General features: G+C 46.2%; 1 protein-coding gene across 1 annotated transcript in view; it reads right to left on the bottom strand.

The window, feature by feature from the left end:
- The window catches only part of LOC144688041 (dedicator of cytokinesis protein 2-like), a 1,154,257-nt gene that overhangs the window by 289,203 nt on the left and 839,376 nt on the right, over positions 1 to 25,678 (bottom strand). The window contains exons 30-31 of the mRNA XM_078554696.1: positions 7,923 to 8,001; positions 5,364 to 5,464 (exon numbers count right to left, since the gene is read on the bottom strand). Of these exons, the coding sequence (XP_078410822.1) occupies positions 5,364 to 5,464; positions 7,923 to 8,001 (180 nt within the window). The remainder of the gene's footprint in view (positions 1 to 5,363; positions 5,465 to 7,922; positions 8,002 to 25,678) is intronic.

Below are 25,678 nucleotides of genomic sequence, written 5' to 3'. Positions count from 1 at the left end.
ATTTCTTTTTCCCTCAGAGGGTTATTAGTCTGTGGAATTCACTTCCCCAGAAAGCGATGGAGGCTGGGTCATTGAATTTATTCAAGGCAACACCTCACAGTGCCTCCTACCCATTTTGTTAGTCTTTTCGAAATGTCAAAGTTACCCTAGAATATTTAGTTCTCAACCTTAGTCTCAATGCAACTACATCTCTGTAGCAACTATTAGATCAAAGCCATTTCTCTCTATCTGTGCCATTAGGTCTTCTATCCTGGTCTGACTGCTTCATGCATTTTAACTTTTTTTTTACCATTTGTCCTGACTTGACCTTACTCACTGATGCACAATTACCATTGTGGTGTGGGAGAAAAGCGGGGCCTTGGCATCCCGACTTCTGGCTTCAGAGCAGGCAGATGCCCGGCCTGCCCACTGTGGGACATTCAGTGCCCTCACCAGCAGGGATCATTGGCCCTGGAGGACACTGGGCAGGGAACTCGGGTTGGCCATTTGGAACCACCTGCGAATGAGAAGAGATGCCCTTGGCGGGCCGGGGCGGAGCCTGAAGCCCGGAGTGCGGGTTGAAGTAGAGGGGGCGGAGTCTGGAGCCCAAAGCGCTGGCTGGAAAAACTGAGGAGGCCAGAAGACTGAGAGGCAGAGAGAGAGAATGAGAGAGAGAGAGAGAATGAGAGAGAGAGAATGAGAGAGAGGAGAGCCAGGCAGCAGCAAGGAGCAGCAGCAGAAGTCCATGGCCGGTGAGTCACGGAGTTGAGGAGCCCTGGCTAAGAATAGGGTGGAGCGAAGCCTCTGATGATAGCTGGAGCACAGGGAAGTGGAAGTGGAGAGGAAGGCCCAGTGGATTTTCTGGACAGCACACTTGAGTGTGAGAGGCCACAGGAAGAGGGGCATCCCCTTCATATCTGGTAATCTGGGTCACATGGTCATGGGAAGTTAGCTGGAGGAGCTCCACCTGCTACCTGGCCGGATAGAGATCTCTTAGAGATTAAGTCCTCGATGGTCTCCTGGTGGATCTGGAAAATCAGTTACAAATGTCCATTATAAAGTTAAGCTTTTCCATTAATGTTTATCAAGATTTGACGCCAGTGGAATAAAAGATCCCTGTTTTATGTCCCTCATGCAGTCCATGTACTTGAACTTCACGTTACACCATTAAACTCTCTCCCTTCCTGCTACACTCTGTTTACCTTTACTCAAATTGTTTCACTGCTGAATGGCTTTGATTTCTCTCTTTAGAATTATACTTTTCCGCTCACTTGGACCCTTCGTCTCCTTTCTGCTTTGAAGCTGTTCAGCTGTGCGAGGTTAAAGAGAGGGATAAAGCTGGAACATTGAGCTCTAAAATGGCAGTGCCGACATCAAACCAGCATTCCTTGCTAACAGAACCTCACAACTGACCTACTTAGTATATTCCTGCCGGAGGCTTCCTGACCCTGCACTAATGCCCTACCCAAGATGGAGTCTAATGTAGCTCAGACCAAAAGTGTGTGCATGCCTTGCAAATGCCATTTTGGAACAGAGGAGAGAGGTAAAGAGGTTTAAGTGAGGGAATTGGGGCTTCGAGCTTCAGGCCTGGATGGCTGAAGTTAGGGCCGCCAATGGTGGTGGGGAGGGTTTGAAATGTGGGGTTGGGCGCAGGATTCCAGAATTGGAGGAGGACACCGATCTCTGAGGCTTGAAGGGCTGGAGTAGATTACAGAGGTTTACAGCTGTCAATCTCTGAATCGCTCGGTTCGGTAATACATTTCTGCATGCTTCAGATGTACAGCTGAATAAAACTAAAAAGTTAATGGCATCCATTCTGCCATTATTACAAGAGAAAGATCACTTTGATAACTCTTATGTTGGTCAGAGGCTTGCAGTGAACAGAATGTCCAGATGAGAGCCAAGTGAGTCCTCCTTCCAATCCTTCTTGAGCATATTAAATGGGTTTATTTCTTTAAAAGATCAGGGACAGTGGGGGTAATGAGTTTCAGAATGACTCAGACAGATTGGAATGATGGGTTCGTCTCTTTGACAGAGGGCATGCTGGTAAAACATACTGTGCTTTCGCTCAATAAATCTGGATTCAAATCCAATCCAGATGGAGAAGGTCCCTTTGTTGCAGGAGCTTAAAATAAAATGAGTTCTGTCAGTCTCAATCCAATTACAGCAGGCACAAGTCCATAGCGCAAAAGTGCCCTCATGTTAGCCATTAATTGACACTAACTCAAAAATCAATGATACAGAATATGAACATTGGCAGCCTCCCACTGTGTATGCATTGGGCATCACTTTGAAAATGACTGTGATTGAAGTTCTGTTGGGGAAAGGTGGGTAAATTCTGCTTTGCCCATGAATTATGGTGCAATCGACCTTGGAGAATTTGATGCAAAGTGAATTTGCTCTTCAATTTTCCTACAAGACCGCTGTCTCTCACCATGGTCCGCACAAGCAGGCACATTTCAAGGGTTTATGCTCATGAATGATATACCGTGTGCCATAAATTGGACCAGAGTTAAAACTGTGCTCAATGTAAGATAATAACACCACAAAAATTAGAAGAGGTCATGCAAGCAACGTAGCTCGCTTCTTCCACAGACCAGAGGATCATGCAATCATAGCTTGAAAGACCATAGAAGGAGGCCACTCGGCCCATCGTGCACTTGATGGCTTAATGAACGAGCTTTCCAACTAGTCTCATGCCACTACAACAAAAGCAGAAAATGCTGGAAAACTCAGCAGGTCTGACAGCATCTGTGGAGAGAGAAACAGAGTTAACGTTTCGAGTCCGTATGACCCTTCTTCAGAGCTAAAGAGAAGTAAAATTGTGGTGAAATTTACACTGTGTAAGTGAGGTGGAGCAGGTGAAGCTGGACGGGGGCAAAGGGAGAGACTGACGAAGATGTCATCAGCAAAAGGACAAAGGGAGTGTTAATGGTAGTGGTAAGGGCTAAAGGAGGTGCTGATAAGGTGCTGATTCTGCTGGTAAGAAAGCAGAATGTGATAATGGCAGAACAAGGGTAAGCACTCTGAAAAGAGCAACCTGGAACAAATAACAGATGGCTCTTTTGGGGGCAGGGTGGGGAAAAAGGAAAGAAAGTGGGATAAAAAGGGGTCTCCACATGTCCATCCTTGGCCTGCTGCAATGTTCCAGTGAAGCCCAACGCAAACTAGAGGAACAGCACCTCATCTTCCAATTAGGCACTTTACAGCCTCCCGGACTTAACATTGAGTTCAACAGCTTCAGACCATGAACTCTCTTCTCTATCTACACCCCTTTTTAAATCCTTTTTTCAAAATTTATTTTTATTTTTATCTACTTATTTTTATTCATTGTTTTATCCCCTTTTTATCCCACTTTCTATGCATTTTGCTAACATGTCTATTATGCTAACACCTTTTGAAAGTTCACTTACTCAACATCAACCTCGCCAACCACATTAACCCTTTCCATTATTTAATTTAAAAAACTCTATTAAGTTACTCAAAATATGATTTTACTTTAACAAATCCACAATCTCTATCATTTGTTAACCAATTTTTCTTTTCAAGTGCCAATTAATTTTGGCCTGTGTTATTGGGGTTTTCCCCCAACACTGACATTAAGCTAACTGCTTTGCAAATTGCCATATTTATCCCTCCTCTTTTTTGAACAGAGGTATAACATTTGCAATCCTCTGAAACGACACCCATGTCTTGGGAGGATGGGAAGATTTTGGCCAAAGCCTCCAGAATTACCATCTTCACTTCCCTTAGCAACACAGGATGCATTCTATCTGGGTTGGGTATCAACCTTTTGTGTACCTCCTCTTAACCTATTTTCATCCGATCCAATTTCCCTACTGTAAGATATCAGCATTTTGTTATATTACCCTCTCTGCTGCCCCCTCTGTTGGGGAGGTATAAATAAAGTTAGTTCAAAAAGGTTGCCTGCAGTTGGGCATGTATTCATCTCACTCAATTAAATACACAACAGAAAGATGGCGACGAGACTGGAATAGAGTTTTCTTTTCCCCCCCACCCCACTGTCAAAACCAATACCAAAGGGCAGCAAAGATTCCAAGCAATATGTTCTCATGTGGGTTGATGTCAAATTTTGTCTGGTGATGGAAACCTTCGCTATGTTAAGGTGTTATATCAATACGTCTTGTTTTGGTTGATGCTGCTCATTCTTCCCTCATTTAGGGCTGGGTTGTCGCAGGGCTGGGGAGACTCTGCAAACCTTTAAAAATGGCAGACAGGGCCCGATTCCGTGATTCCCACCCCCATTCCTGGTGCCCCTAATTTTCGCTAGCGCAGGATAAGGGTGTGTGTCGCAAGTCCAAAGCCTGCACGCCCAACCTGGCTGGTTCCATTGTAGGGGTAGAAATCGCCTAGTATCCTGCAATTTTAATGGAGTCGGGCCAGCTTTTCAAGCACTTCACAGCATCTCAGAAGTGTCATGAATCATAGTCTGGATAAGGGAAAATTTTGAAAGATAACCCATGCCAACTCATATCTACCACCCAACCCCAATGGTCCCTCATACACCCCATGCCAACCAATGCACACACCTATCCTTGATAGCCCCTCATACTCTCCATGCCAACCTATACCCTTCCATCCACTCCCAATGGCCCCTCACACCTTCCATGTCAATCCATGCGCCTCCACTCACCCCCTATGGCCCCTCATACCCTCCATGCCAACATATGCCCCTCCACCTACCCACAATAGCCCATCACACCTTCCATGTCACCCATGCCCTGCCACCCACCTCCAATGGCCCTCATACTCTCCATGACAACTCACAGCACTTCCTTGCCCATTCACCCAGTATACGCTCTATATAGAACTATTTAACTCTTTCTTAATGATGGCATGTGTGCAAAAGCTTAAAAAAAGTATCATTATACATTTTTGCCTGAAAACTCAGACATCCAATAGTCTGTTGAAATCGATGCACACAAGGGAAAATATTGCTTTATTGACAGCTTTTTTTCTCTTAGATATATTTTGTGAATGGTTCAATGTTTATACACATAAAATAGAGAAGTGTCAATTGCTTGTAGTTGCTGCTATTGATACTTTAAATATCTGGTTGATTCGTATTTTTACAGGGTTGTTGTAACAGCAGTTTTTTTAAAAAAGAAAGTTATGAATGGTTTTCAGTTATATTGATTCGCATATTCCTACCACTTTGCTCAACTGGAGAAATCTTGGAACAAAGGTCTACAATTTAGTCACCAAATCAAGGACCATGTAGAATATTCATCACCATTCATTCCCTAATTAATTTAGCTCCCGGAGGAGAGGTTTTGCTAAGGTTTCATCCACCCACAAAATTAAATGAAGTCTAATTGAGGCTTCGCATACTGACAACATAAAGCTACAATGAAGCTACTCACTTGCATATGATAGCTGTGCGCTTGGCATTCGAAAAGTTCTCTAGTTGCAAGGATTCCTGGGTAAGGAAGGCCACTGTGAGGTGAAAGTAATTGTTCCAAAGCTGTGTTGAGGAACAAAACAGAAATAAAAGAATGAAATGTTACAGTTTACTAGGGCTGGATTTTCCAGTAAGCATCAGGACCCCAACATTGGGACCATTTGTGAGTCCCGAGCCCACGTTTCTAGGCAGTGCTTTTACGCAAAGTGACCTCTTAATTGGCAGCCGACCTTGTTAGCTGTCCAATGATGGAAGGTGGGCAGAAACAGGCATGCAGGAGGCCCAATGAGAAGGACTGCAGCAATGTCTGGCCGGCAGCCTCACTGGGAAAGTTGAGCGCTGTTGAGGAAGGGAGAGACCTAGAGGATGCCTCAAAATGGAGAAGCTCAAGAAAGGCTCCACATTTAGGTACAAATTAAAAAAGGGCCAGGGCTGTGAGTGTTCCCATTGTGGTGAATCCTTTTTTTTGAGTCTTTCATGAGAATTGGGCATCACTGGCAAGGCCAGCATTAGTTGCCCATCCCTAATTGCCCTTCAGCCAAATGGCTTCTTCAGCTTTTTTAGAGGGCAGTTAACAGTTAACCATGTTGCTGCAGGTCTGGACTCACATGTAGGCCAGGCTGGGTAAGGGTGGCAGATTTCCTTCCCTAAAGGGCATTAGTGAACCAGATGGGTTTTTACAGCAACCAAAGTAGTCTTGTGGCACTATAACTGAGTCTAGCTTTATATTCCAGATTTTTAGCAATTAATTGAATTTAAATTCCACCAGCTGTCATAGCGGGGTTTGAACCCATGTACCCAGAACATTAGCCTGGCCTTCTTGTTTTCTAGTCCAGTGCCACTCGGTCACTGTTTCCCCTTATGGACCTCTGATACTACCTTTACATTCAGCCTACGATAACCCTTGGACCTCCTGCCTCCAAAACGTTGCCAGGCTTCCAGCACAGAAGGAAACTCATGCAATGCCTGGAAGCTTCCATTGCTGTGAGGAAATTGCCGTGAGTGGGTCTATAATTGCCTTGATTGTCCATCTCTGAGAAGCAAGTTACCAATTCCAGTGGCAGCCTGCCCCTCAGAAAACTCACCCGGAGCTGGGGCAGTTCAGGGAAGCGGCCTTGACAGGGTTTTCCGCTGCTTCCCCAGCCCCTACCACTCCAAACCCGTCTTCACGATGCTGGGAAAGTTCACACTCCCTCCTAACTCACAGGATCTGGATTTACTCTTGACTTCTACACATGTATTAACACACTGCGCTTTCAAAGAAACTGCTTCACACCACATTCATACAAGGTTAATTTCAGACATTTTATACTGAATTTCAGCTATCAACTACTAGGGATGCAAAGTTGAATTTCGAGTTGGAAGACCAAAACATGCAGCAGTTTTCTCATCTTAAACAAATAAAGTTGTGGAAAAGCTAATGAAGTGAATGACATAAATGGGAGAGGTCTGGAGGGTTATGGACTGGTTGCAGGTCAATAGGATTAGCGGAATAATATTTTGGCACAGACTAGAAGGGCCGAATGGCCTGTTTTCTGTGCTGTAGTGTTCTATGGTTCTATGGTTTAAACAGACAACTAGGTACATTTCCAAAGATAGGAAGAATTGGTGAGAATATGGATGGTTAGGGGACCCTCCTCCCTCAGGTACCATGGCCTAAGAGGTACTAGACTTCCATTGGATTGGTCCACGATTATGCTTGGCAAAGTACTGCAGTGGTTTGTCGTTGCCTTCTGCAGTATGGCTGACCAGGAAACTGTCCTGTCATCAGGTGTACTGGAAGGATTTACATTATTAAGTTGACCCATTTGGCCATATTATGCACACACCTTCCATGGCCATCAAGTCCTGAAGTGGGACTTGAACCCAGAGCTTTCTCACCCAGAGGTAGTAAACCTCTACCACCATGCCAAGTTAGGGGGTTAAGGTTTATTAAAGAAGGATGGGCTTGTTGGATCTAATGCTACTTTTCCTATTCTTAAAACAGCAGCATCACTTCAGTGATTTTCGAGGCAGACAGTTCTTGGGAGTGCTTACGAAGAGAAGTTTAAAAAGTCTATATAACTGGCACACTGGTGAGTGAGGATGGTTTGCGATGGCTGATGCTACATCTGTTCCGGTATATGGGTGCAGATTGACGAGGTTGATTCCTGGAATGAAATGGTCTTACGAGGGAAGGTTGAGAAAGTTGGGCTTGTACTCACTGGAGCAAGCTCGAGGGTCCTGCTCCTATTTCTTATGTCCCACCCCTGACCTGGAAGTACTTGCTACGAGCACTGGGTGCTTGAAATGCAAAGATTTCCATTTCTTTGCACCAGCCCTGCTTAGGATAAAACTCACATACACACACAAAAAAAAGTTTTTAAAAAAAACCTTGCCAGCAATTTACCAGACAACACTGCCTGTTTAATTAGTGGGCAGTAGGTAAACTTGCTGACAGGCCTGTCCTTTGTAATCCTAGTGTCCAATGTGTATTCCCCCTCACTGCTTCTGTGAAGCTATTTGTTCCAACTGAACATACCTGGAGCTCAAAGCTCATGCTGTTCAAAAACATATTATTCAGCGTCTCTGCATACTGGTTGACGGCACGTAGGAAAACCCTGCGGAGAAAGGAATGGATAATTCATTACCAAAAATATCCTCGACTTGAGCAACAACAGAGGACTCCCGAAGTGAATTGCGCATATGAAAAGGAGAAAAAAGGTTTATGTTACAGGCAGAGGTACAAAAAGCAATCGAGAAGGCTAATGGAATGTTTGGCCTTTATCTCAAGGGGACTGAAATATAAAAGTGGAGGGGATGTTCCAGTTGAGTGGAGCCCGGATCAGACTCCAGCTGGAGCACTGTGCTCAGTTCTGAGCACCCCAGGAACGATATGTTGGCCCTAGGGAGCTACAGTGTAGATTTACCAGGATGAAAGCAGGGCTTAAGAAGTTCAATCATGAAGAAGGAGTTCCATGATCCAGGCTTGTATTCCCTTGACCTCAGAAGATTGAGGAGCAATGTAATTGAGGTGTTTAAAATGATAAAGTGTGGATGCGGAGAAGCTTTTTCTTTTAGTGGAGGAAACAAGGGGACGTACACTTATAAATAGAGCGAAGCCATTCGGCAGTGAAACTAGGAAGCATTTCTTCATTCCACATTTAGGAATGTCCCTGCGGACATTTGAAATCTTCAAGACTGAGGTTGATAGCTTTTTTGGCTAGTAATGGTATTAAAGGGTGTGCAGCAAAAGTGAGTAAATTGAATTGAGGTAATAGAATGAGCTCATAAAATGGCAGAACAGGTTTGAGGGGCTGAATGGCCAACATCTATTCCTATTTTCCTAGTTTGTTTATTGTTTCTTCACTGCAGCTTTTTAGGAGGGCAACATGGATAAAGTCACAGTGTGAATGGGTGAGGGGAAGTTCAAGTGACAGGTACACACAATGGAGATGTTTGGTGACCAAATCTGCATTTGTGCTTTTAGGCTTGCTGACAGAATGGCTCCCGGACAATGTCTAGGGGCTGAAGCATACCGATAGACTGAGACCAGTGCAGCTGGTTGCTTTCTCACTCTGTGCGAGAAGCAGCAAGTGGACGGGGTGTTTTTCTGAATGGCCGACACTTGAAAACACTTCAGCAGTCCTTCATTGGCTGTAATGCGCTACAGGACATCCTGAGGTTATGAAAGGCGCTATAAGAATGCAAGTTTCCTTTCTTTCTATCAAACTACTGGATGGAGAATGAATCTTGACCTTGCCAGTGACACCCACATCCCGAGAACGAATTAAAGAGAAACACCGCACCCGCTCTCAGGAGGCACTGGCAGCAAATCGAAAATGGATCGCTGGCTTGTATCTATCCCATCCTAATCTCAGAACCTTGAGGGTCCCAGCCCAATGGAGTACCCCTCCTATTGCCCAGTTTGTGATCACCTAACGCAATGGATGAGTCGTTCCATCTCCTGACGGATCAGCCACACACCAATCATTCTACTTGGCTTCATAAACCAGCAGGGAAACTTAACTCATTCCCTGTGTTGTAAATTCTGTTGTTTTAAATTTGTTCATGTGTGCTGCTGGCCAAGCCAGCATTTAGTGCCCATTCCCAATAGCCCCTGAGAAGGTGGGTAGTGAGCCACCTTCTTGAACCGCTGCAGTCCATGTGGTGTAGGTACACCCACAGTGCTGTTAGAGAGGGAGTTCCAGGATTTTGACCCAGCGACAGTGAAGGAACGACGATATATTTCCAAGTCAGGATGGTGGGTAGCTTGGAAAGAAACTTCCAGTGGTGCTGTTCCCATGTACCTGCCGCCTTTGTCCTTCTAGATGGTAGAGGTCACAGGTTTGGGTGGTTCTGTTGAAAGAACCCTGGCGAGTTGCTGCAGTGTATCTTGTAGATGGTACACTCTGCTGCCACTGTACGTTGGTGGTGGAGGGAGTGAATGTCTATGGATGGGATACCGATCAAGCGGGCTGCTTTGCCCTGGATGGTGTTGAGCTCCTTGAGTGTTGTGGGAGCTGCACTCATCCATGCAGGTGGGGAGTATTCCATCACACTCCCGACTTGTGCCTTGTAGATGGTGGACAGGAGTCAGCAGGTGAGTTAGCCTCCACAGAATTCCAAGCCTCTGACCTGCTCTTGTAGCCACAATATTTATGTGGCTGATCCAATTCAGTTTCTGGTCAGTGGTAATCCCCAGGATGTTGATGAAATTGGTGCAATTATCAATGAACATCCCCACTTCAATCTGATGATGGAGGGAAGGTGATGAAGCAGCTGAAGATGGTTAGACCTAGTACACTACCTTGAGGAACATGTGGACTAAATTATATATTACACACAGAACCTCACAGTTAAAAAGATGACTTTTGGCTAATATTAAACACTCTGATGTTTCTGTCTTTTTCCTCTTAGCTGTGAGCATATCTTTGTTTGAACAGAGAACACTGATAGCGTCACTGAGCTTGCACAGTGCCCCATGGTGTGACACAGCTGAATTAGCTTGTACACACAGCTGAAATTACAGGATCTGCTGAACCACCCTGTGTTAATTACTAGATCTGATCATGTCAATGCAGCTCCTACACACCGTGGGCATAGGAACTCCTCTCAGTCAATCCCCCTGATGTGATCATCACACCTCACTGAGGACAATGTAACAGCAATCACAAGTAAAAATCCAAAAGAGCTAAGCAGAAGAAATACATGCATCCATTAGCTTAACAACAACTTGTATTTGTATAGTGCCTTTACCTACCAAACTGTCCCAAAGCACTCCACAGGAGCATTATCAAACAAAATATGTCACTGATCCACATAAAGGTATATTTGAGCAGATGGCTAGAAGTTTGTTAAAAGAGGTAGGTTTTAAGGAGTGTCTTCCAGGAGGAAAGAGAGGTAGAGAGGTTTAAGGAAGAAATTTCAAAGCTTCAGGCCTAGGCTGCTGTACACTTGGCTGTCAACGGCCGTGTAATTAAAATTGGCGATCCTCAAAAGGCCAGGATTAGTTGGCTGCAGATATCTTGGAAGGTTGTGGGGCTGGAAGAAGTAACAGAGATAGGGGTTGCAAGGCAAAGGAAGGATTTGAAAACAAGGAAGATAATTTTAAGGCATTGCTTGACTGGGAGAAATGTACGCCAGTAAGCACAGGTATTATAGACGAAAGGGACTTGGCATGAGTAAGAACAGGATCAGAAGAGTTTTGGATGAGATCAAGTGACCTTAAAAATCTAATCCTTCCACCATTGATGCATCATGGCAGCCAAATGAATTAGCTTCAAGATGCACTGCAGCAACTCTCCAAGGCTTCTTTGACAGTACTTCCCAAATCTGTGACCTCCATCACCTGGAATGACAAGGACGGCAGATGCATGGGAACACCACCACCCACAAGTTCCACTCCAAACCACAAACCCTCCCAACCTGGACATAAATCACCATTCCTTCACTCTTGTTGGGTCAGAACCCTGGAACTCTGTCCCTAACAGCACAGTGAACACACCTACACCACACAAACTGCGGAGGGTCAACAAAAAGGCCCAGCACTACATTCTCAAGGGATAGTCAGAAATGGGCAACAAAAATACCACCTTTGCCAGCAATGGCCGTATCCTAAGAATTGTTCTTAAAAGCAGAACATTGAGGTCAACCACAGCCTTGGTTGAGTTTTGTGCCCCCTTTCTGAATTCTGAATCAGATTCGTTTTGTAATCTCCTGTATTTGATTTTCCCGGAGCAGACTGTGGGGCACCAAGATAGTGACCAGCTAAGGAAGGCTTTGGCATTTGATTTTTCAATTCGGCAGGACTGAATCGGTGTGCAACCTATTTCACCTTGGGGGACCATTATAGACAAGCCCAGTTCTTAACCAATGTTCACATTCCAGAATGGGCCACCGACAAGGGCAACTCACCCAAAGCTCCCCTGCCCCATCCCCCAATGATACTGAGGCCAATTGCAGCACCCAACTGTTCCACTCAATACAGGCTGGGTAGTGAACATTCACAGGGGTCTTGTGATGCGTTGGGTAGTGTCCCTGCCTCTGGGCCAGATGCTCTGCGTTCAACCCTCACCCCAGGGCTTGATGGCCAAGGAAGTGTGTTCGTGACGCGGCCAAACAGGTTGAATATCAACCAGCGAATCCTTCCAATACATGCCAAAGGCTGGGGCGGTAAGAGCAGGAGAGATTCCTGGTCAGCCACGTGATGGAAAGAAAGTTGGAGACTGTGGCATCAGTATCCATAGCTCCAGACTACAACATGCCGCATGTTGCCACAGCAACTCAGATTCCCTGAATGAACTGCAAAACACCACCACACCGAACATTCCTTCAAATTGAGGAACTCATTGTCTAACCTGTATGCTGGTGCACAGAGCCTCTTGCTTGTCCAAACTGCAAATTGTCTTAATGGCTTCTGTTCTATCAAAGCCTGCAGGCACATGACCTGATTTCAAATTGAAATGTATGATTTAATTATCAAGCCTCGCTTCCCTTAAACATTGGAATACTTGGTATACATTAAGGCAGCGGAACCCTCTTCATAACCATTTAATGTCATGTGAAAGCTTGTGGGTCAATGTTGTGAGCGCAGATGTGATTTGATTTTCAATTTCCTCTTTACTTTTCTCAAAATTGTTTGTACGAGTTCTCTAACATGAGAAAGCACTAGTGGTAGGGAATGGAATCATTTCTAAATCGTCAGCGGCAAACATCCCCGGTGAAACACAGACAAATGTACAAATAAAGCCCCTCTACTCTGTCCCAAGAACGAGCATCGAGCTTCAATCATGAGAAAACTGCCCTCCACTACGCCAGTTTCCATGTCAGGCACCTGGCCATTTTTGTTATGTTACCTCCGTCAGTAGATTTATTTGTTCTGAGGATGTGGGTGTCGCTGGAAAGGCCAGCGTGTATTGTCCATAACATGTGATGGTCTGATAAAGCTCAGCGGCTTCATGGAGGCAGTTAAGAGTCAGCAACAACTAGAGTCACGTGTAGGCCAGACTGTTTAAGGACAATACCGTAAGCACACTAAATGAAAACAGGTAGGTTTTTATGAAGCGTTTCAGGATTGGAATTGGGATCAGGCCAAAACATCCCAAGGTGCTTTACGGAAACATTATCAGCCAAAAGTTGGCTCTGAGGTGTTAAGAAATATTTGATGGCATGAGGGAGAGATAGAGAGATGTGACATTTAGGGAAAGAATTCCAGTATATAGCGCCCAGACATCTGAAAGCATGGTCACAAATGGTGGGTTGGTAGCATGGTGGTGGTGTTACTGGACTAATAATCCAGCAGCCTGGACTAATTTTCTGGAGACACATGTTCAAATCCCACCATGGCAACTGGGGGAATTTAATTCAATTGATTAATAAATCTGGAATTAAAAGCTAGTCTCATTAGTGATGACCATGAAACTACTCGATTATCATTTAAAAATCATTCGGTTCACTAGGGAAGGAAATCTGCCGTCCTTACCCAGTCTAGCCTACATGTGGCTCCAGACTCCACAGCAATGTGATTGACATTTAACTAGCTGAGCAAGACAGATCGCCACCACTTTCTAAAGGGCAATTAGGGATGGGCAATAAATGTTGGCCTAATTGCCAGTGATACTCACATCCCACGAACAAATAAACAAAAAGATGGTGGGGCAAGGGAAATTGGGGATGCTTCTGAGGCCGAAATTGGAGGAATAGAAAAGATCTTGAAGGGCTGTAAGGTTGGAGAAGGTTACAGAAGTAGGGTGAGGCAGTGGAGGGATCCGAACACAAGGGTGAGAATTTTAAAATCGAGGCATTTGGATCCTGAGCAAGTGTAGGCTAGTGAGTACAAGGATGACGGCCGGAATTTAATGCTCACCCACGGCAAGTTTGGTGGCAGCGGACATTTAATCGGGCAGGATGGTGCTGGGGGGAACCCCGCTACCTTCCCACCTCTGCCCTAATTAAGTCGCGGACAGCAAGGCTCGTGGATGGCCTTCCCACCCCACCACCAATTAATGCCCGCTTAAGGGCCTCATTCTGCCGTCACTGGTACTCACCCAGCCCATGGGTGGGGGACTTGCCATGCGAGAAGCCCGAAAAGCAAACCCTGTTAGGTTGCTTGCTGGCCTCTATGGGTGCCTGAGATCGAGGGTCCCGGCATCGGGAAGGGGGAGTCCACTGGAAGCCATCTCCCCGTTTGCCCTTACTTCGATCCCCCTCCCCTGTGACACCCCACCAACCAGTGAGGGCCCTCTCCTGCCATCACTCACCTGGGGCCCAGATCATCGACGATCCTGGGCCTCAGGTGGGTGCAGTCATAGCAGCAGTCACCACCTCCCCATTGGCCTCTGGTTGGCGGGATATTCCACCCCCCACGCGCCCCCACCACTCTCCCGGTACTTGAACCCGGGGAACGCTTGCTGCTGCCCAGCGTAGTGCCTGATTGGGACTTAATGCGGTGGGCCTTCCCGGAAGTAGGTGACGCGGGCCTCTCGCCAGCTCTCCGGCCAGTGGACGAGACCCCAGTCACCTACGTTAAATTCTGCCCGAGGTGTGCGAGGGCTTTGTGCGAGCCAGGATATGGGGCATGGAAAATTTTGGATGAACTCAAGTTTAAAAATGGAGGCTGGCCAGGAGAGCAGGGTTAAATGCGTCACCTTTGGAATGTGGTCACTGTTGTTAGAAGGGAAAACAGGGTCCAGTCTGTCCCCGGCAGGGTCCAAGAAAACAGGAACTGAAACGAATGGCCAGTTAATCTGTTTTGCTGGCATTGGTTGAGTAATAAAAGTCAGTTGGAAATGGGGAGGACTCTCCTCTCCTTGGAATAATGACATGGGGTTGTTATGCCCAGTTGAGAGGGCAGGCGAAGACTCAGCCTGTGGCACCTCTGTTAACGCAGTGCTCCCTCAGTCCTGTGCTGGTGCGTGTCAGCCTCCAGAAGTGTAGAGAGACTGCGTTATGAAACTATAACCCAACTGTGTGATGGTAAACAGCAATCAAGATGGCCACATGACACCTTTAAACATTATAATCCGGCTTACATACCGTCCAGGAGTTTATTACTGGGGACCTGGTAGATGTGGATTTTGTGCTGATGTCAGTGTGTGCAATAATTGCCCTGGGCGCTGCACTCAGTGCGAAGATTAAGCAAAAATATTTTGACAAAGACAAGTTGTCGTAAAGCCATGTTTCCTTCAGCCAACCGCTCACCTTCAGGCTATTGTTCCTGGAATTATCAACTCAAACTGTCTCTCTTCTGAAGTATTTGAAACTGTTGTTTCACAGCAGTCCAACTGATATCAAAGTAAATTTACATGTATCGTTTGTACAGCGGCAAAGCGCCGAAGCGCAGAAATCTACAGTGGCAGTTTCTTAACCCTTTCACGGCCGAGCGTATATAGGTAAAGGGGAGAGCTCCGCAGCTAATGGGGAGAAAGACGGGAAAAGGAGGGCAAGAAGGGGGAGGAGGAGAGAGACAGGGAAACCAAAAGATTGGCAGGGAAAGAATTAAGATAGAGTTAGGCAAACGCTACCTGAGAAACACAAGGTGGAGAGATAAAATAAATGGCAGTGGGATGGGAGAGAGCAAAGAAAGAAAAATCGCTGGGAGGAAAGGCAGGTGAGAGGAGGGAGAAGGACAGAGATGGATTAAGGCTGAAAAGCGGTCACAAAAAGGGCGGAAACGTGTGAAGGTCCAATGAGACTTTGGGTGGTCCATTACACAGGTGGGGTTGTAGAGTAATTTACAGCACAGAAGGTGGCTAGTCGGCCCATCCAGTCCGTACCAGTTCTCCAAGGAGCAGGACAGTCAGTCTCATTCCCCTGCTCATTCCCGAAAGCCCTGCAAGTTTATTCCTTTTAAATATCCATCCAATTTTCTTTTGAAATCATCGACCGTCTCTGCTTCCATCACCCTGGTGGCAGCAAGTTCCAGGCCATTACCACTCGCTGCGTAAAAATGTTCTTCCTCACATCCCACTTGCATCTCTTGCCCAAAACCTTATATCTGTGTCCCCTGTCCTTGCCCCATTAACCAGTGGGGACAGGTTTTCCTTGTCTATCTTATCTAAGCGTGTCACAATCTTATACGCCTCTATCAAATTTCCCCTCAATCTCCTTTACTCCAATGAGAACGTCCCCAACGTTTCCAACCCAACCTCGAAGCTAAAATCCCCCCATCCATGGAAGCATTCTGGGAACTCTCCTTTTCACCCTCTCAAGGGCCCTCGCATCTTTGCTAAAGTGTGTTGATTAGAATTGAATGCGTTATGTCAGATGCAGCCTAACCAGAGCTTTGTAAAGGTTCAGCATATCTTCCCTGAGTTTACACTTAATGTCTCTGTTTATGAAGATCCCATATACTTTGCTGACTACTCACTCAATGGTGGAATTGTCCCCGATTTGCACTAAGTGCAGTAGCGGGCGGGAAAATGACGTTTTACCCGCCGGCCGCAATGGCGGCTTTTCATGCAGTATCGTCCCAAACCCCCTGCATTAATTACGCACTCCCGAGAAACACATCGTTTCCATGGCGGGCAGATTCTCATTCGCCCGCCATGCCATCACCTCGCCCCTTCAGCACGCCAGGCACCATATTTAAAGTGCAGCCGCACGCACACGTCTCAGTGCTTCCAGCCCACGACTGCTGCAAAGAAGATATGACCTGAAAGGCAAAAAGACTGCAGCCCCCAGATTCAATGGCGCGTCCCTCGAGCGCCTTTTCGATGCAGTGGAGGCTCGCCAGGATGTCCTCTACCCCCTGCCCTCTGGCCACAGGATGGGCAGCAACAGCACCAATCCGGCGAGGGAGGCAGTGACAGTGGTGGTCAGCGCCAATGCCCTGCAAAAGAGGACAGCCACCCAGTGCCGCTACAGGATGAATGGTCTCATCGGTTCCGCCAAAATAATTCACTCTTCTCATCACTCAACTCACACACTCACAAACCCATCACACATCCACAGGGATCTCACACCTCAAGGGACAACACCACTAACTCTCACACACACCCTCACATCTCCATCAGGCTCATACCCTCTAGAGCTCACATCCTCATCCTGTCCATGGCTCCGCTCACCATACAAAAATCCTCACAGTGCCATGCGTCCTGCTCACACTCTCTCCATCTGTTTTCATGCAGGAGAAGCCGGTTCACAACAGCCAGGAGCAGCTGGCCAACGAATGATTCTGGAGGGAGAAATGTGTGTGTGGCAGAGCCTTTTGGAGCCTCGTGCAAGCACTCTCCCCCACACATGCGGATCCTTCACGTTTCGCACGCACCTCCATGTCCTGAGTATTTTGAATGCTGCCTGTTGGGGTTCGCTTTCAGTTGTCCATCTGAGCTGACCTGCATCTCTGCTCACCCAATGATCACACTCCCATGCAGCACCTGACCTTACCCACCATGACTGTCGTTTCACTTTTGATTTGGACAGCGTGGTCTGAATTCAGCTTCTCATGTCTTCCACCGCATTTTCCCTTCCCCCAGTCACCCATTCACTGTCGCTCTCCCAGCATCACCTTCCACCTCCCCTCAGTGACCTATCAGCCACAATCCTTTTCCTTCCAGGTGAACGTGCACATTCCTTTCCTTCCTGAAAATCCCACCCCCATTCACATTCGCCTCCTCGACCTCCTCCTTCCCACCCTCAGGGTCCGTGTCTGCCTCCAGGTCCCCACCGACCACCCTCGCCGTCCCTTCTATCGCTACCGTCAAACCCTCACCCTCCCACCTACCGCCTCACTCTGCCCTCGGTCATTCTCACTATTCCCTCATACCACACCCACCCTCGGTTTGCTCCCCAGGAGGCAGTCATGGACCCATCAGACTCCCCCTTGCACGTTCACCTGGACATTCCCTCCTCCGGATCCCTTCCCCTTCTGTAGCCCCTTCCCCGCTCCAGTCCCAACACTGATGCTTGGAGAACACCGCTGTCTACCAGTCTGAAAAGTAGCCATTTCATGTGATTCACTGTTTTCTGTCCTTAAGCCAATATTTTTATTGGGCCTCAAATTTGTTAACAGCCTTTTATGAGGTACTTGCTCCAACATTTATCAAATGTCATGAACAAGTACAGAAAATAATCAAAAAGGCTAATCAAATTCATATCCAGAGGGCGAGAAAGGATAGGGTAGAAGTCATTCTTCAGCTGTACAAAGCCCTGGTTAAACCACACCTAGAACATTGTGAACAGTCTTTGGCACTACACCTAAGGAAGAATATATTGGCCTTGAATCAAAGGGCAGAATTTTCCGGCAGCGGGATTTTACGTTCCCGCTGAAGTCAATGGGGTTTAGAATGTCTCGCCGGAATTTACTGCCCCCATCCCTGCCGAAACGGGGCAGTAAAATTCTGCCCATAGAATTGCACAACACAGAAGGGGGCCATTCAGACCATTGTGCCAGTACCGGTGCTTTGAAAGGGCAATCCAATTAGCCTCACAATCCTCCTCTTTCCCCAGAGCCCCGCCACTTCTTCCTTTTCAAGCACACACCCAATTTCCTCCTGAAAGTTGCTGTTCAATCTCCTTCCACCAACTTTTCAGGTGACACATTCCACAGTCGAACAATATCGAAAGAAATTCTCCGCATCTCACCTTTGGTTGCTTCACTATGCCACACTAGGCACAAACACATGCCAATTGTTTCAGCTACGTAAGCATAAAATATCAACATGCAATGACATGTGAACTATAACTCCGTCAAGGTTTTGAGAAGATAGAATATATGCTGCCAATTTTAAAGCCATGATATTTAACATAGAATTCTGCTTAGCATGTTGGCTTGGATGAGTTTCATCAGCAGACTGTAGCTTTGGGTCAATCACCAGCTCTGGATAATGTCACTGGCATGCCACACGTTAGACGAGGTGCAGTGTGGATTTACAAGAATGAAACCTAGACTTCAAGAGTTAAGCTTCAAGAAGAGATTTCATAAACTAGAGTTGTAGTCCCTGGTATTTGGAAGATTAAGGGGTGATTTGATCCAAGTTTTCAAGATAGTCAGAGGAACAGACAGGGTCGATAGAGAGAAGCTATTTCGGCTGGCTGGAGAGTCGAGGATGAGGGAACATTGTTAAAAATTGGAGCTGGACTTACCAAGAGTGAAACACTTCAACACACAAAGGGTGGTAAAAGTTTAGAACTCTCATCTGCTAACAGCAATTGATGTTAATCAATTGTTCATTTTAAATCTGCAGTTGATAGACTTCTGTTAACCCTAGGTATTAAGAGATGTGAGGAAAAGGTGGATGTATGGAGTTAGGTCGCAAATCAGCCATGATCTCACTGAATGGCAGGATAGGCTGGGGTGGGGGTGCTAACTGACCTACTCCTGTTCCCATGTTCTTAAAGTGGGAGGAAAGGAAAGGGAGAATACAAGGAAGTCCTACAGGTATATAGTGAGAGAAAGCAAATGTGAGGAAGTGGGACAGAGACAGCACTCCTCAGAATATTCTCCAATGGGGTCTTTATGATAGTGACATGTGTCCTTGTGGACATGAGCAAATCAGATCCCACATTGTTGAATTATACCATTAACCAAAATATTTGTGGTGACTATACTGTAAGATGGCTGGAATTATGTGCCATGTCTGAATATGCTAAATGAATACGTTCCACAAATGGCAGTTGAGTGGCAAAAGCGAACCCAATTGAGTGTGAGCCTTACAGGGAAGTATTACTGCCAAGCATATTGTCCAGGTGACTGGTGAGGAAAAGGAAACAAATACTGGAGAGAGAAAGAAAGAGGAACAGGGAGGAGAGACATGCAAACATATAGCAATGGGGAAAGAGATATTTTTTCTTTGTTAAGTCAGATTTGGGTATAATTGGCAAGGCCAGCATTTGTTGCCCATCCCAAATTGCCCTTGAACTGACTATCTCAGAGGGAAGTTACGAGTCAACCACATTGCTGAGGGTCTGGAGTCACATGGAGGCCAGACCAGGTGAAGAGGGCAAATTTCCTTCCCTAAAGGACATTAGGGAACTAGATGGGTTTTTAAAACAATCAATGATAGTTTCACATTTGCCATTACTGATTTTATTCATTGAATTTAAATTCTACCAGCTGCTGGGGTAGGATTCAAACCCATGTCCTCAGAGCCATTAGCCTGGGCCTACTGATTGTTAACCCACTGACATAACAACTACACCACCGTCTCCCCAATGGGAGAAATATGAGGCATAAGAGGGCTGGATAGAGGTTTGAGATGGAATGGCAGGAACTGAGAAAGAACACGAGGAACAAAAAGTAAGAGAGAGAGGCGGAGACAAGGGGAAACGAGAGAAGAAAGAAAGAGGGAGGGAATGGAAGGGGAAAGAAAAACGGACATTGACTATAGTTCAAGAGCAGAAACAGAGCCAGAGCGGGAGGAATTCGGAAACTGTGCAAGAAAGTTTGTAAACATTTCCATTAACAAACTATGTTTATGATGAGGTAAAAGTTTCATTGTGTCAGTTCCAAGATTCAGACATATCATGAATAAAGCCTTGCAGACTGGGAGTCCACATTTTCTGTGGTGCGTGCTGTAGATTTTTTATGCCATGTTGCAAACACAAAGTGATCGGAGGAAATCGCCCTAGAGCAAAAGGGGAGAAAGTTGGAAAAGGGCAAAAGAAAAATAAAGATTGTTGTTAAAACTAACAAATCCCCACCACTAATTCAGACCCTGATATTCAAAGCATTTATCCTTTTCAATTTAAGCATGTTTAATTTTTCAAAATCCTACTGTTCCATATTGGTGGTTTAACTCCACTGTTTACATTCTCACAGCAAATAGCATCTATTATCTATTGAAAAATATTGACAAGGCTCATGGACACGCCAGATGAAAAGGTTCAGAACTGCAAACAGAGGCCTGTTAGCCGAATACTTCAGTGACTTCTGCAAGATAACAGCTGGCAGTTGTGGAAGGTTTTAACTCAGTAAGTTTCACACAACAACCTTGTGCGAAAGAGATGATATCAAGAAGATTTAAATGACCAAGGCTACCCCCTGCCCCTATCAAGAAAGAAAGAACTTGTATTCATATAGCATCATCCATGACCTCAGGACAGCCTATAAACTATGTTTTGAACTACAGCCAAGTTGTACAGTAAGCTCCCGCAAACAACAACATGATAATGATCACACTGCCTGCTTCTACTGATGTTGGTTGAGGGATATATATTGACCAGCTAAGGCCCCAGAGGGAAATCTCCAGCTCCTGCTGTGAGATCTTTCACATCTGGGACAGACAAGGCCTCAGTTTAACCTCTGATCTGAAAGCCAACGGTGGAGCATTCCCTCAGTTTTGCACTGGGGGTGCCAACCTGTATGACGTAGCTCAGTCTTTGGGGTGAGTCAGCTTCTGAAACAGAAGTATGAGTGACTGAGCGACAGCTGACACAAACCATATATAAGTGAATGGCTTCCTGGACCAGTTAAGAGACAGCTGCATATGGCGAGAGAAGAATGATGATGCTGAGTGGGTAGACCACCAGGGAGCATCGCCCTTACAGTGCGGTACAGAACAGTACAGAAATAAAAGTCAGGCTGGAGGACTGCACACCACCCATCTAATCTTCCTTTTGAAGACTGTTTAGCCTAGTGGTTCAGTCCAGCTGTTCATTCTTGCTCATAGGGAAGATCAGGTCAAATGCAGTGCACAATTCACTTAAGCAATGAGGCGGAACAAGAAATAGTGCAGTTTGCCTCTATTTTTTTTTCATTCCCAGACTCTCCATTCTTTTCATAGAACCACAGAATTGGTACATTGCAGAAGGAGGCCATTTTAAAAAATTCTTTCATGGGATGTGGGCGTCATTGGCTAGGCCAGCATTTGTTGCCCATCCCTAATTGCCCTCAAGAAGGTGGTGGTGAGTCTCTTCTTTGAACTGCAACAGTCCATATGGTCTCGGTATACTCACAATGCTGTTGGGGAGGGAGTTCCAGGATTTTGACCCAGCCACTGTGAAGGAACGGTGATATATTTCCAAGTCAGTGGCTTGGAGGGGAACTTCCAGGTGGTGATGTGTCTTCTGCCCTTGTCCTTCCAGGTGGTAGAAGTCATGGTTTTGGAAGGTGCTGTCGAAGGAGCCTTGGTGAGTAGCTGTAGTGCGCCTTGTAGATGGTACACACTGTTCCCATTGTGTGGCAATGGTGGAGGGAGTGGATGTTGAAGGTGGTGGATGGGGTGCCAATCAAGGGGGCTGCTTCTTCTTGAAGATTATTGGAGCTGCACTCATCCAGGCAAATGGAGAGTATTCCATCACACTCCTAACATGTGCCTTGCAGATGCTGGACAGGCTTTGAAGAGTCCGGAGGTGAGTTACTCACCACAGGATTCCTAGCTCCTGACCTGCTCTTGTAGCCATGGCATTTATATGGCAGGTCCAGTTCAGTTTCTGGTCAATGGTAACCCCCAGAATGTTGATAGTGGGGGATTCGGTGATGGTAATGCCATTGAATGTCAAGGGATGATGGTTGGACTCACTCTTGTTGGAGATGGTCATTGCCTGGCACTTGTGTGGTGTGAATCTTACTTGCCATTTATCAGCCTAAGCCTGAATGTTGTTCAGGTCTTGCTGCTTTGGGACATGGACTGCTTCCATATCCGACGAGATGCAAATGGTGCTGAACATTGTGCAGTCATCAGTGAACATCCCCACTTCTGACCTTATGATGGAAGGAAGGTCATTGATGAAGCAGTTGAAGATGGTTGGGCCTAGGAGACTATCCTGAGGAACTCCTGCAGCGATGTCCAGAGACTAAGATGATTAGCCTCCACAACTACAATCATTTTCCTTTGTGCTAGGTATGACTGCAAACAGTGGCGAGTTTATCCTCTGATTCCCATTGAATCATAGGGCTTCTTGATGCCACACTCGGTCAAATGTCTTGCCTTAATGCCAAGGGCAGTCACTCTCACCCCACCTCCATGTTTCGACTAAGGCTATAATGAGGTCAGGAGCAGTGTGGCACTGGCAGAACCCAAACTGATGGGGCAGTAACTGACCGGGTTGTGTTTGTCCTGCTTTTTATGGTCAGGATATAACTCGGCTATTTTCCACATTGCTGGGTGGATGCCAGTGTTGTAACTGTATTGTACTGGCTTGACTAAGGGTGCAGCTAGTTCTGGAGCACAAGTCTTCAGTACTATTGCCGGAATATTGTCAGGGCCCATAGCCTTTGTAGTATCCAGTGCCTTCAGCCATATCTTGATATCACGTGGAGTGAATCGAATTGGCTGAAGACTGGCAACTGTGATGCTGAGGACCTCTGGAGGATGCTGAGATCCACTCAGCACTTCTTGATGAAGATTGTAGTAAATGCTTCAGCCTTATCTTTTGCACTGATGTGCTAGGCTCCTCCATCTTTGAGGATGGGGATATTTGTGGCGCCTCTTCCTCCTGTTAGTTCTTTAACTGTCCATCACGATTCACAACTGTATATGGCAGGGCTGTAGAGCTTAGGTCTGATCTGTTGGTTGTGGGATCTCTGTGATCTGTCTACCCCATGCTGCTTCCACTGTCTGTCCTGTACTGAAGCTTCACCACACTGACACATCATTTTTAGGTGTGCCTGGTGCTGCTCCTGGCATGCCCTCCTGCACTCTTCATTGAACCAGGGTAGATCCCCTGGCTTGATGGTAATGATAGAGTGGGGGATATTCCGGGCCATGAGGTTACAGATTGTGGTTGAGCACAATTCTGCTGCTGCTGATGGCCCACAGTGCCTCATGGCTGCCCAGTCCTGAGTTTCTAGATCAGTTCGAAATCTATCCCATTTAGCATGATGGTAGTGCCACACAACACGATGGAGGGTATCCTCAATGTGAAGGAGGGACTTGATCTCCACAACAACTGTGCGGTGGTCACTCCTACCAATACTGTCATGGACAGGTGAACCTGTGACAGGCAGGCCGGTGAGGATGAGGTCAAGTAGGTTTTTCCCTCTTGTTGGTTCCTTCACCACCTGCCACAGGCTCAGTTGAGCAGCAATGCCCTTTAGGTCTCAGCCAGCTCGGTCAGTGGTGGTGCTATTGAGTGATGGACATTAAAGTCCCCCAACTAGATGGTATTCTGTGTCCTAGCCACTCTCAGTGCTTCCTCCAAATGGTGTTCAACACGGAGGAGCACTGATTCATCAGCTGAGGCCGGAGATGGTAAGTAGTAATCAGCAGGTAGTTTCCTTGCCCAGGAGACTCCATGGGGTTCAGAGTAGATGCTGAGGACTCCCAGGGCAACTTCCTCCTGACTGTATGCCACTGTGCTGCCACAACTAGTGGGTTTGTCCTGTAAATGGGACAGGGCATACCCAGGGATGGTGATGGTGGTGTCTGGTATGATTCATGAGCATGGCCATATCAGGCTGTTGTTTGACTAGTCTGTGAGACAGCTCTCCCAATTTTGGCACTAGCCCCCAGACGTTAGTAAGGAGGACTATGCAGGGTTGACAAGGCTGGGTTTGCCATTGTCGTTTCCAGTGCCTAAGTCAATGCCAGGCGGTCTGTCCAGTTTCATTCCTTTTTCTAGGCTTTGCACCAATTTTGATATGACTGAGTAGGTCGTTATGCCATTTCAGAGGGCAGAGTCAACTCATCGGTAGAGCTATCCACCTAGTCCCACTTCCCTTGCCCTTTCCCCATTGCCCTGCAATTGTTTTTCCCTTCAAGTATCTATCTAATTCCCTTTTGAAAGCTGCTATTGAACCTGCCTCCACCACACTCAGGCAATGCATTCCAGATCCTAACCACTTGCTGTGTAAAAATGTTTCTCCTCATGTTGCCTTTGATTATATTGCCAATTAACTTAAACTGATATCCTTAGATTCTCAACGCTTCCGTCAATGGCAGCTGTTTCTATCCACTCTGTCCAGACCCCTCATGTTTTGGCAAAGCTCTAACAAATCTCTCAACCTTACCTTCTCAGTAAAATAACTCCAGTTTCTCCAATCTATTCACATCACTGAAGTCCCTCATATCTGGAACCCGTTCTCATAAACATTTTCGGCACCCTCTCCAAAGCCTTCTTATCCTTCCTAAAGTGTGGACACTACTCCATTTGAGGTCTAATCAGTGTTTCATAAAGTTATAGCACAACTTGATGAAAGGTCATCCACCTGAAATGTTAATTCTATTTCTCTCTTCACACGCGGCCAGGTGTGCTGAGTGTTTCCAACATTTTCTGTGTTTATTTTAGCATTTCCTTGCTTTTGTGCTCTATGCCTATTAATGTAGTCAAGAATCCCATCTGCCTTCTGAACTTGTCCTAGCACCTTCAAAGGTCTGTATACGCCCCAGGTGTTTCTTTTCCTGCACCACCTTTAAAATTGCACCACTTAGTTTATATTGCCTTGCCTCATGCTTCCTACCAAAATGTATCACTTCACACATCTCTCTAATGCGTTTGCCCAGTTTACTGTTCTTCTCTGTCCTCCTGAAGTCTGTTACTTTCCTCTTACATTTCCAACTTTTGAGGCACCTGCAAACTTTGAAATTGTTCCCATTACAGCCAAGCCCAGGTCATTAGCATGTGTCAAAAAGAGCAGTGTTCCTAATGCTGACCACTGCACACTTCCCTCCAGTCATCCCTCCCTTCGAAGGTGATTTTTAATCCATGCAGTCACTCTCCCTTTAACCCTATTGTTGTGTTCCATTGTTCTGTGTTTGGTTATGTGAGCCTGTTTGCTATTGATGCCCAGTATGCTTAATTGGATGAGCCTGGGTGTGGACTCAGAGAAAAGTGGACAAACTGTAAAAAGGGCTGGAAGTCAGGGCTGAAGCATGGAGCAGACATTTTGAAGCACTGTGAATAAAATCTGTTACA

The sequence above is a fragment of the Cetorhinus maximus genome, chromosome 1, assembly GCF_964194155.1.
Source record: "Cetorhinus maximus chromosome 1, sCetMax3.hap1.1, whole genome shotgun sequence".
Lineage (NCBI taxonomy): Eukaryota > Metazoa > Chordata > Chondrichthyes > Lamniformes > Cetorhinidae > Cetorhinus > Cetorhinus maximus.
Note: the sequence above shows the minus strand (reverse complement) of the source record. Positions and strands in the feature narration are given on the sequence as shown.